We start from the raw sequence: 12,050 nt of genomic DNA, 5'->3' as shown, positions 1-12,050 counted from the left end.
TAAGAACTGATTCATCCGCTAAATAAATAAAAACGTAGATAGAATTATGCTGAGCCTAGCGTTGGATTTTGCACTATTTATCCAAAATCATATTTTTTTAATTTAAGAAGCACTCAAATGTTCAGTGTTGGCTGAGAAGATGTGCTTTTCCGGCCCCTGCTGGAAATGGCAATTATTCAGCTGAGACTGGTGGTGAAACCAGTTCCTCACCAGGAGCCCAGGGTGAGAAAAGCTATGTGAGATTGTTGGTGTTTTGCTAGAAGTAACTGGGTGTACATCTGGTGATTGCACTTCCAGCACACTGTGTGTGTGTGTGTGTGTGTGTGTGTGTGTGTGTGTGTGTGTGTGTGTGTGTGTGTGTGTGTGTGTGTGTGTGTGTGTGGTGTGTGGTGTGTGGTGAGGAGCCACTGGCAGGCAGTCTTAAACTGAGGTACAAACCATCAGGGTTTGTACCTCAGGGTTTATGGTGCTACGCATATATGGGTGCAACATTAACATTTAAACTTTTGTTTTTGTGTATTTAATTAGACCCTATACTTACTTTAGATGTTTGGGATCTTAGAAGGTGCAGCAATTAGACAGGCCTATTTGACTACTGATAAAGTGAAGTTACTCACTGTTTCAGTAATAATGTCAATAAATATCCCTTTACCAATGGTCATGCACAAGTAGGCTATGTCTCTATAGTCAGCCTAAAGTAACGTTTCAATTTCAAAGATAAAAAGGATGATATCCAAACCTGTCTTTTCAAGGCAAAACGCGTGTTACATAACATTACCGTTCAGCCTCAAGTCAAATTAGCATTTTTTCCTCTTGGTTGTGTTTGACTTAAAGATCAAAATTATGAGCCGGAACGAGCTGCATGTCATCAGTGGTTGACATGGCTGTCCACAGTGCCATCTAGTGATACTGGCTCAGTGTTGACACAGTCACTGGCTTCCTGTTTTCAGTTACATTGTGGTTCTCTGAGGTTTTCCATGAATGCCAACATAAATACATCTCACTTTTTTACTCAGATGCTAATCAATTTGCTGGATAAACTAAAGGCAGGTCAAATGGTTGGCTGTGAGCTTTTTATAACAGCCTTATATTTAAAGGTGATGTAGACAAAAGAGAGTAAGTTGGTGATTGCCAGCGGGATTATGAGGTTTGAGTTAATGGGTTAGAAAATATCCACGTGAATCCATACCCATAAATCCATACCAACGTCTGGGACTGTGGGAAAGGCAAATATATTAGATTGAATGTGGCTTGTTTGAACATCTGGTCAAGCATATATCCAGCTGTGTCCGTGTAAAGATATCACCATTTTCATTTGTTTCTTTACTGTAAATGTGCACATTAAGCCTTGACCGTTTATTTTCTTTCCATTACATGTAAATGAGGTGCCACGGCGAGATGAATGTACTCTCAGAGAGACACTAACCGTTTACCGGCCCCAAGAAAAGTTCACTGATTCCTTCTCTCTTACGCCAGTGGCTAACTTTAACCTCTGCGTTCACGGCTCCCACTGTTGACTTTAGTTTCTGGAGGCAGTCAATGGTCTGCAAGAAGAAGCATTGGTCCAGAACGAGGGAATACCTCTGAGGAGGAAGATGGAGAAAGGAGTCATTCAAAGCAGGAATGACAAATAGGGGAGGCTGTTTACGTACGGTGTGTTTACATAAGTTTGTGTTTGGTTTGGTGGGTTATTGGGCATTTTGGAATAAATCTACACCTTTCTGCGCAGCACAGCTCCATAAAACAATATTAAAACTGTTTGGTGAAAGTCATTCAGTTGGAAGTGATGACACTGTTTAATTAACGAAATAAACAAGATCAGGACATATCATCATACATATGACAAAAGTCACAGTTGCCAATAGGAACATTGTTTTGTAACTTAGTGATATGGGTAGTAATATGGTGTGTCTCTGTTAGAATGTATTTCCCTAAAAAACAAAGCAAAACAACTATTTTGATGCATGACATTTTGATCACCTTTATATCTGAATAAAGATATTTCCTGGTGAGTATTTAATCAACAACTACAAAGGATTTAAATGTATTTATTCTCCATGGTGTTGATATAGAACCCTATTGACTCCAACACCAATTGTTATTGGTTGACATGAACGAGACAATTGGCTGACGCCGCTTCATGCATACTAATGGCACGAATGATGGCTGTTCGGGTCAGATAGTGAACGGTAAATGAACGCGGTCCTCACCTTCCGTCTGGGAGGTATTTTCAACACAAGAAGTTTTTTGTCTCCCAGCATAAAGGCTTTCTTCATTGCTACCAAAGTCTGATATTTTTGTCTTGTGGCACTTTCTCAGAGTCCAGTGGGGACCTGCCAATCTCCCACAGGCTTCTGGAGGCCATAGTGCGGTATTTGAAGCAGAACACTAACTCAGCCATGCTTTTAAATTAAGCGTGATGTGGAGGGAGGGAGAGGAGGGGTTTGCTGACGACGGCCGTTTGGCGACATTGGAAACAAAATAACTGATAGGTGAATCTGAATGCAGAGGACACTCCCTGCTGGGGTCTTGGAGCTCCGATAGACCATCAGTCTAGAAGGAGTCTCGACTCTTTTTATCCAAACTTGACACACTAGAAATGGTTTTGAAATGTGCCTGGGAGGGAAATCAAAAGCCTTTCTCTGTAGTCATGAGATTACAAATCGGTTTGAGGTTGGAAGGAATTAGCATTATAAATAACACACAGATACAAACACACACGCTCACACACACACAGATACACACAGTTGTGCGGTTGATTAAAAGATGGAGGCAAGAATTACAAACATTTAGTCACTCAAACGCTAGGCTTCCTTTATTGTCCATAATAGTATAATATTATCAAAGTATGCTAACCATATGCACTTTTGTCGCCCAGTCTGTAAGAACAATTCAGGCAGTAAGCAAGCGATGCTAAAGGTTGACATCATGTTATGTTAATGATTGCGAACGCGGCAAAGCAACGCAAAGACATGTTGGAGCCTATGACTGAGAAATTATTTCTGCAATCAGCTGTAGGAACAACTGCCCTTAGGGGTTAAGATGATAAGGACAGACACTTGAGCTCTGAGTGACTTGATTGAGTTAATTTGAAGCACGGGGGAGCAATCGGAGACTGTCAAGGAAACAAGGCAAAACATAAAAGGGACCTAATGAAGACGAAGAAGTGTGTGTCCCATGAAAACAAAAAGACCCCCCCCCCCCACCCTCTCTGTCTCTAGCAGACCTGACAGGACGTCGGCGGGCCTCTGCGGCTCCTCTCGCTGGGAGTCAGCAGTGTGCTGCTTGTGGTCTCCCTGCTTGGCTTGCCTTGCCTTGTTAGTGCGCCTGCAGGAGAGCGCGCTTGACCTGGCTCATCATGTCACTCTCCAGCTCCAGGTCCTCCCTCACCCTTTCCCAGACGACAGCCCCTGGCCAGGGTGGGGGAGGAGGGGTGGTGGTGGTGGTGGTGGGTGGTGGTGGTGGTGGTGGTGGTGGGGGGGGGGGGGGGGGAGACAGACCAACATCTCTGAGATCATCTGATCCTCGGGTCAAGAGAAGCAACCGCTTTTCCTCTTTCAGTTTGTACCGTGTCTGCAGCTACAACTGTTTGTGTGTTGCTTGTATCCAGTCTGTAAATCCTACAACTAAGCCACATATTGAGAACATTCAAAATAAATAGGGTTCAACTAAATCGCACCGCACTTTTTGTCAGGCTATTGAAAGCGGAAATTGCACGATTGCATTCACTTCCTGCTGCTGGCGTCACGAGTGGATGTTTTCGCTGGATCTAGCTTGGCCTTCTCCAGCTGCTGCTCGAGGGTCACTGCCTCACGACGAGCCTCCAGGGACCTCTGGTCCGCCTCCACACACCGTACCTTCATCTCCTTCTCTCTGCAACAGAGGAACCCAGGAATTCACATGGGCCAGAACATGATTAGAAAATAGGAATAGAAAAGAAGGTGGCTGTGGTGTATCCAATAGGGAAATACGAGTCCAAGCAGAAGCTAAAGAGAAGGGATTTTTTATAAAACGATATAAAAAACTGTATAAATGTGTTGGTCTAAATTGTATAGTTGTGTTCTGCAGTGTGTCCTTCCATTTACGTCTGGATGAAGAACTTGTTTTGCTTTTTTTCTACTCATTATCATTATTTCGGTGCTGCTCCAGGTTGGCATTACCACTTCTGACAGATCTGATGAATAATTATGTTTGGTTTATGATCTAAACAAAGGAGTATGGCTAATGAGACCGAAACAAACACTTTGTCTAAGAGATGAAATGACATGAAACAGACCCACATTGTATTGTTATAGTTCTACAAAGCATTAGACCCAAATTGTTATAAATATTGTTCATATCGCAAAAACAAGAATTGTTACTTTGACCGAAGGACTTGTATTAGCTCGGAGAGTCTGTCTTTCTCCACACTCATTGCATGGTAGAGAGCCTTGTATTCGTACTGGATCGTGGTCAAATCAGCTGAACAGTGAGGACACTTCAACACCCCTGAATCTCTGACAAAGGGGAGCAAAATGAAGAAAACCTTCAGTTAGACGGCTAGTTTGTTAGCCTTGTGTGAAACACAGTGTACCAGTGCATTGGGGTAAAAAAACAAAAGGCTTCTAATCTTACCCTAACTCCACACTGCTTCCTAGATTTGAAGGCACAAGTTGATGGCCATGTTTAGAAACCGGCCTGAAAACAGAAGATAAATGCATTAGTCAGCGACAATGCCTTTAGACCCCTTTTCTGTTAGTAAACAATAACTCTATTATGTGGGCAGGGTTTAGGGTGGAGGTAAAATAATCCCTGACGCTAAACTTTTTTTTTTTTACAACTAACAGTTGTAAAGGGTTTATTTTTACATCTTGATGAAGTAAGGACACAGAGCTGAGGTCTTCATCCTCAACACCGGCACCATATCTAAGAGGTCAGATGGTATATAATACGGTGTCCAAAGTTCAGACACATAATCAAATAGTACTGCAGAATCTGACTCATCCTGACAACCTAATTTAACCGCAAAAACAAACACTTGGCAATGGCAAAATGGCAATTTGATTGCATTATATCCTGGTATGGTAGAAAACGGTTTAAGGAGAACAACTATATTTTTAAAATCATCAAGTGGCTGGCTCTGATCGCAAAAGTGAAACTGTAGGATTATTTGAGACTTTGATATACAACATAAATAGACCTGAGCAAAATATATTCTATAGAGCTATGTTTATTGTAACTACAGCCCATTATTTGTATGGGCCTCCAGTTGTTGCATTCTTTTGCCTCCAGCCAGCACTGTGTTGTAATGAATTTGTCGCCTGAAATAGGGTCTATAGGGAGTGCAGAGCAACTGTGTCTCTAGTGTACATCTTAAGTACTGATTAAAGACGCATTTCAAACTGAGAAATGATCCGGTGGAATGTTGGAGCTTTTGGAAGTAGGTCGAAAACTGGGCAGTTTAGTGCCTTTTGGTCCCCTTTACATAATACAAATTACCCTTTTCAATACCAACGTTAAATCACTAGAGCTGCAGTTATTTATCATTCCTGTTTACATGGATTCAAAAGGACAGCAGTTAATACAGTCAGTGAAATCTTTTAATCAGACACATTCTAATTATTAGTTACCTATGCATAGAGGTCATACAGAGGGAAACTTGTTTTACTCTCTGTAACGCCAGTTTTACATTAACTGTGTTGTAAATATTTTTGGTGATTAGGGCTAGAGAGGGTCACATGCATGAACACAACATCAACAGTATTTTACTGCCCAAGGCAAATTCCAAATATCCAGCTTAAAGTCAAATACAGTGACAACAAATCTCCTCGGATGCCTTGCTATACCGTGTAGAAGTGATTATCTTGCTGCTGTCTCCCTCTTCTGGCAGATTCTGGGTATTGCAGGTCTGGAAGCTGGACTGGCTACCCGTATCTTCTCTCTGCAACCGTTGAACATAACAATTTCTTAGAGCTCTTGGGCTGATTAAAGAGTTTGAGAGAGTATTTTCACTTTCTCTTTGCGTACCTTTAAGGAGAGCTGCTGAATCTCCTTCTCTAGTTCCTTGACCTTTGCTTCTTTCTCAGCTACCAACTGCCCAAGCTTTTGGACGAGGGAATTGCGTGGAGTGGTGTCGGAGTTGCCCAGGGGCACTTGGGTGTACTGGCTCTGTGCGTCTTGCTGTTGACTGTGCCTGGCCAGCACCTCCTGCAGACGGGTCAGCTGTTTCTGACAAAACAGGATGAGACATCACACAGTGGGATGATAACAAACACCCCAAACGCAGGGGGAAGGAGAGGGCTACAAGTCAGGGTAGGGTTGAGAGTTTCGGTCATATTAAACCTTGAAATCCTAGAAAATAACGTATATGTTTATGAATAAAATATTTGATTTCTAAAAATATTTATATATACATTTATATTGTCTGTATGGATGTATTTCAGTGTATATGTGTGCATGTGTGTGTGTGTGTCTGTGTGTGTGTGTTTGTATGTGTGCGCGTGTGTTTTTTATATCAATACAAAATGTTATAGAAAGCCTTCTGCACCTGCTAACTAAGTTTAAGTAATTAATTAGTATCTATATTATCCTCTATTGATATCGTGTGTGAGTCTGATTTCAACCTTTACCAGTAAAGTGTCCACCAGCTCATCATCGTGTTTCCCCTTGTCCAGGAGGGTGGATATCTGAACCTTCAGCATTTTCATTTCCGCAGTGAGAGATTTATTCCTGGCCCTGGATGCCTCGAGCTTCGTCTTGGTTTCCTTATGGATTTCCAAGAGCCCCTCATACGCTGCTGTGAGCCGCTGTCAGGCCATTGCAAACAAACAACAAACCACTCAGGAACAAAGCGAAAGTGAGCTGGGTACCATGTCCAAAGCCCCATAATTTCAATGGTTTTCCCCTGGGGTAACCTCGGTTATCGTGCCCAACGCACCTCAAAGGCCTCCCTCTTCTCCTTTTCCATGTTGCGGATGTGCCCCAGGTTCTTGTCCTGAGGGGAGGTCTTCTGTAGGACCCGTGCCCCCAGAAGCTCGTCCTCCATGCTGCCGTGTCTCCGCTGCGTGGACGCGGCCAACTGCTGCTCAAGGTCTCGCACCTGGCCTCGAGGACAGAAAACCACCACACGTCTGTATCTTCATGAGGATCTGGAACATGTTCACGCCCACAGAAAGGGCTGAATGATTGCAGACATTGTTATGGAGGTCTTTTATTCCTGCTCACCCGTGACTGAAGCGCTAGAATCTGCTGAGAACGTCCTCTGAAGCTCCCCGGGCTGCTTATAAGTTGTTGAAGGTTGACCTCCTCTCCTACCTCACTCAGCAATGCCTATCAAAAGAGGACATCCATGTGGTTGGACAAAAGGTTGTTAACACTAGTTTATCAGGCGGCAGTCACCGAGGTCAAATGACCACAGCACACCATTTAAGGTGAATCCTAGCAAAGGGACGCATCCTATTGCTAATAGGACACGTCTCTTTGCTTGGATTGCTCCTGTGATGTGACTACCACCTTGTAGTCAGAAGAAACCTAATGCTCAGTCCAGCCTATTCAGATGTGTGGTTCCTTGAGGGTTGTCATAAGCTACCTGGCATCATAGGATCTGCAGAATCCCACTGTATTTAAATAAAACCTCTGAATGAACCCATCGCATAAACAGAAGTGTGCACTTGTATTTTTAGCTCCCTTTATCACTTATGTGCTTAGGTTTTGTTGATGAAGTTTGAACTTTAGGTTCATGAATGTTGACTGTCTTCATCCTCCCTTGTAAGTCGCTATGGATTGCAATTACTGTACTCAATGTCTTCTTCATGTAAATGCAAATTACCTTCTGAGCTACTTTCACCTCCTGCTTGGCAGCTTGAATCTGGTTGCGGTACTCTGTCATTTTGAACTGGGCAGCCGCTAATTTATCCTGCAGGGATTTCACTGCAGGACTGCTCTGTTGGAGAGTAGATGAGGTTATGCATTCAAAGGAGCCACAAGACAATCCCCTCCCCCCGATTGATTCTCCCTGTGAAATCTATACCTCACAGCCTTCGGAGGACCTCGAAACCTGTGTCAATCTTGTGTCAAACTTTTGGCCAGGAGTGTGAACTGCAGCATCTTCTAGCTGTGGAAGGGGTGAAAGAGAAAACACATCAGATATTTGTGCTGATGTAATACGTTCTATAAACCAAAGTATCCCATTGTGATTATTAAGTAATATTTGTATAAATGATGATGACATTAAATTTGCTGTGAAAGGCTTAATAAAAAAAAAAAAAGTCTTATTCTAAACTTCAGTTACCTTCATCTCAAGCTCTCTGATTTGTTTGCTGCCATGCTTTATTTTAATTGTCGCTCTCTCCACTTCAGCTGTTAACTCTCTGTTCTTTTTGGAAAGCTCAACAATCTTGGCAGCTGCTGCATCCCCCGCAAGACCAAATGTGCCTGGATATAAAATCATACATCACGTAATAATGAAAACATTCATTCATTTGAGAACTTGTATTTTAAAGACGCAGTGTACCAAAAAGTATTTGGCTGTTGTTGTTATTGTTGTTGTTGTTGTGTGATACCTCCAAGGGCCAGTCGCTCCTCAGATCTCTTCTTATTCAGGTGATTTATCTCAAAATCCTTCTCACTTGCGAGTTTGAGGAGACGGCCATTTTCATCACGGAGTTCTCTCACCTGATCGAGCAACTGCTGAATCTCATTCTGTAACAAACTATGAACAGGCAATAATATATATGATGCATCCCCACTTGATCTGAAATGCATAACTTCACCTGAACCCGCACCTTTACAATTTTGCCATATATACTTGTTATGTGCAATTACTATGCAGCTGAATTTAAACGTATTTTTGTCAAAATTGATATGCCTTAGTGTTGAAATATGATGTGTGTCACAATATATTATCTATTCAACTTTTGAAGGGGTTCTATCAATGCATCTGACGTACCTCTCCTTTAGGTTTAGATGTAGATGAGGATCAGAGGCTGAGCCTTGATCTGACAGGTTCAGGTTATCCTGGACTTCTGCAGTCTCGTGTGTGACGTGCGTATGTGGTCTGGGTTGGTTTTTTTGGAGTCGTTTCTTCTGCTGATTCTGCAGGGCTTGAAACTGCTGTCTTAATGTGTCATTCAATCCGTCGTCATCCTCCATTATCTGCAGGTCACACAGAAAACGTTTTGTGTGTTTTATGGAGGCAGGCAGATCCGGCACTATTGCGGCACCAAATGTTTATAAGGGCAATACCATTTTATCTACCTAGTAAAAAATCGTTGTGAATAATCGTAACTTGGTCGCTGTTTCGCAACACCGCAAATCAACACAGATTGAAAAAGTGGCCGCCATTTGGTCAACCATATTGAATTCAGAAACTGCTTTATTCAGTGATAATAACATATCCATATAATCAAAGGACGACCTTAATTATAATTCATTCGTCACACTAGCTAATTTATTGTTGTTAGAGTCAATAAGTTAACCATATTCCCCTTGAGGGCGGTTGGGTATTAAGAGTAGTACGTCTTACCTATTATTATTATTTAGTGGCCACCAATGAGGTAAGTCTTGAGCTCCTCCAAGTATAAAACTGTACTTCCTCGTCCAATCGCGTTCATCCGTAACCACAGCAACGGCACTGACTTCAAGGCCACACGCAATCATGTTGATGGTCTCGCGAGATTTACTTTCAACATCACGGATGCTGTGACGATGTTATCGGATGGGAAGGCATAAATATAAATTTTGTTAATGTTCCACCCACTCAGGGTAAAGCCCGGAGAAGGAAACAGATGACAAATAATGTCTTACTTTCAATCCACCACATGCAAGATATAAGACGAATCAGAAGTTTAAACGCTCAGATATTCAAAAATATTATCCTAGGCCCAATATAACAGTTTAATGAGTATCCTTTAGATGTATTTCACTGTATATTATTTTAGCAGCCGTTTATTTTCCATTAATTTAGGCTGTTTGTAGTTTGTGACACATTTTGTAGGATATTAAGCAATTTTATATGACAACATGGAAAGGCCTTTCGTCCATCTTGTTTCATCACAACCAAAAAAAAAACACTGAGTTGGCCAGTTTCCGCTTCTGTTTATTATAACTACAGAATTCAGATATAGGTCCATGTGGGGAAACAAAAATATTGTTCAGTCGTGGTTATGTGGTTTGTTTTTGTAGCTCTTTCTCTCCCATTGAATCTCTGTCCCTAGTGTGCATGTCATTTGGAAGAGGTTTAATTGGATTAAGGGGAATTAGATATGCAACTGGAGAACATCGGTCAGTGAGTTGCCACCTTCATCTCACCAAACAAGATGCATCTTTGTTTTCATAGTTACCTTGTAATGTTAATAAATGTCCGCTTGAATCTTTGGGATAGTGATTGACATCAATTGATGAGCTGCAGGATTCCCTCCCTTTATTCTTTTTCATCTCTTATAAATTAAGAGAATGTTTTGTTGATAGTACCGTTTCTCTTTGAGCTCCAACCTAAGCATTTTGATAACAATTTTGCCCAAGTCAGATTCCTAACATCGCTTTTGCACTTTATCCAGTTTTTTTAAACTTGGTCATGCTTCTTTTGGGATTTTTTTGTTACTCCACTTTTGAATGTGTGCTTTCCATTGTCTTCCCTTTTTATGTCGCTTTGGAAGAAAATCTGCTAAAAGCATGTTTACTGTTTGAATAATTTTCATATACGTACCGATGAAGAAAGAACACAGAAAATAACCAAATCTTTTTTATTTGAATGCAATTGTGAAATGTTTCACCATTTGGGGGCCCTGAATTCCCCTTTGACCCCCTGGCCTTAAAGGCGCATTCATGGTCTTGGTATAACAAGACGCCTCGTCAGTGATGACGCTCATGCTTACGCGTGTTCCCGACAGCGACCGTTCATGTTTTTTTTATCCGATAAAAAACAGTCAGAACTAAACCGAACTCAGTAGGATCAGTTTCAAGTCAGACGCTTTAATTTCCTTGTAGCCTATCACATACTATCCATTTGGTTTTATTTATGAGAAGCTCATTGTATTGCCACTGTATGAAAGGCTACACTTGCCCCTATCTAGAGCTGGTTTACCAGTACACAACGTTTAAAACTGAGCAAAGTCGATACCAACAGACGGTTACAACGTCTACCAATAGTTAAGTATTTGATATGATGGTTGATTCCTTTATATTGAGTAAAACGATAGTTACGAATGTAACTACGGTTCTATGAATCCTGGATGACCGCCAGAGGCGGTGCTTAAAGCACTGGATCTCCACCTCGCGCATGCGCATTTCGAGTACCTAATAACAACATAGTCACCTGTGACCCCCACGTGACACCGGGAAGGCTATATCTTCCGGTGTCATTAGAGGATCTGTTCCTAGAATCTTCTCGCGAGAACACAAGGATTCTGAGTGACTGAACGCTCTGGCGGTCATCCAGGATTCATAGAACCGTAGTTACATTCGTAACTATCGTTCTATTTCATCCTTACTGACCGCCAGAGGCGGTGCTTAAAGCACTGGATGACCCATACCAAAAAGGTCACAAAGAATCCAAAACCCACCTCACTAATTGGAGGTAAGAGAGCTTGGCAGTAGGACCACACTCATCGGGTGGGGACTGGCGACGTTGACTCGGTAAAACCTTGTAAAGGTGCCCGGTGACGTCCATGATGCCGCGGCACCGATCGACTCCAGGGGTACACCTCTTAGTGCAGCCCACGATGTCGACACGCTTCTGGTGGAATGGCACCTCAACCCGGATGGCGGGGGGCGGCCACTGGCCACATAGGCGTGTTTAATGGCGTCGACGACCCAGTGGGATAGCCTCTGTTTAGACAAGGCAGAACCTCTGTTCGGGCCACCGTGACATACAAACAGTTGCTCGGACTGCCATATACCGGCCGTAGCAGCAATGTAAGCCCTAAGCGCCCGCACCGGGCATAGCATCTCGGACTCATTCCCCTCAGATGGGGAGTTAAAACGTGCCAACTGGTTAAAATAGGTGCGTGAAAGCACCTTGGGCAGAATAACCTCCATCTGTTAGCATACTGTGCTCTGGTAGATGGTGCCCT

General features: G+C 42.5%; 1 protein-coding gene across 5 annotated transcripts; it reads right to left on the bottom strand.

Annotated features, from left to right (window-relative positions):
- Positions 1-2,788: 2,788 nt before the first annotated feature.
- Positions 2,789-9,862, bottom strand: ccdc13 (coiled-coil domain containing 13). 5 transcript variants are annotated; one of them, XM_060059278.1, is made up of 14 exons: positions 9,503-9,862; positions 8,927-9,132; positions 8,541-8,689; positions 8,270-8,412; positions 8,009-8,092; positions 7,808-7,921; positions 7,204-7,308; positions 6,917-7,078; positions 6,609-6,785; positions 6,007-6,201; positions 5,826-5,920; positions 4,615-4,677; positions 4,362-4,496; positions 2,789-3,873 (listed from the first exon to the last, which is right to left on the bottom strand). In XM_060059278.1, exons 2-14 carry the CDS (start codon positions 9,127-9,129, stop codon positions 3,726-3,728), a joined length of 1,773 nt encoding a protein of 590 aa, XP_059915261.1. In that variant the 5' UTR covers positions 9,130-9,132; positions 9,503-9,862; the 3' UTR covers positions 2,789-3,725. The 5 variants fall into 5 exon arrangements, with proteins under 5 accessions (XP_059915261.1, XP_059915259.1, XP_059915262.1 ...); XM_060059276.1 differs by having other exon boundaries at positions 6,007-6,207; positions 9,503-9,849; XM_060059279.1 differs by lacking the exon at positions 4,362-4,496 and having other exon boundaries at positions 6,007-6,207; positions 9,503-9,837.
- Positions 9,863-12,050: the final 2,188 nt, after the last annotated feature.

Source organism: Gadus macrocephalus, chromosome 8 (assembly GCF_031168955.1).
Source record: "Gadus macrocephalus chromosome 8, ASM3116895v1".
Classification (NCBI taxonomy): domain Eukaryota; kingdom Metazoa; phylum Chordata; class Actinopteri; order Gadiformes; family Gadidae; genus Gadus; species Gadus macrocephalus.
The sequence above is the reverse complement of the archived record's forward strand: the minus strand, read 5'-3'. Positions and strand labels throughout refer to the sequence as shown.

Excerpts from the sequence above, each read along its gene's own strand:
- ccdc13 (XM_060059276.1), bottom strand. The coding sequence starts at position 9,129 with ATGGAGGATGACGACGGATTGAATGACACATTAAGACAGCAGTTTCAA. Across the intron at positions 8,413-8,540 it reads GGAGCGACTGGCCCTTGGAG|GCACATTTGGTCTTGCGGGG; the intron begins GTATCACACAAC and ends TTTTATATCCAG. Across the intron at positions 5,921-6,006 it reads TTCAGCAGCTCTCCTTAAAG|AGAGAAGATACGGGTAGCCA; the intron begins GTACGCAAAGAG and ends CAACGGTTGCAG.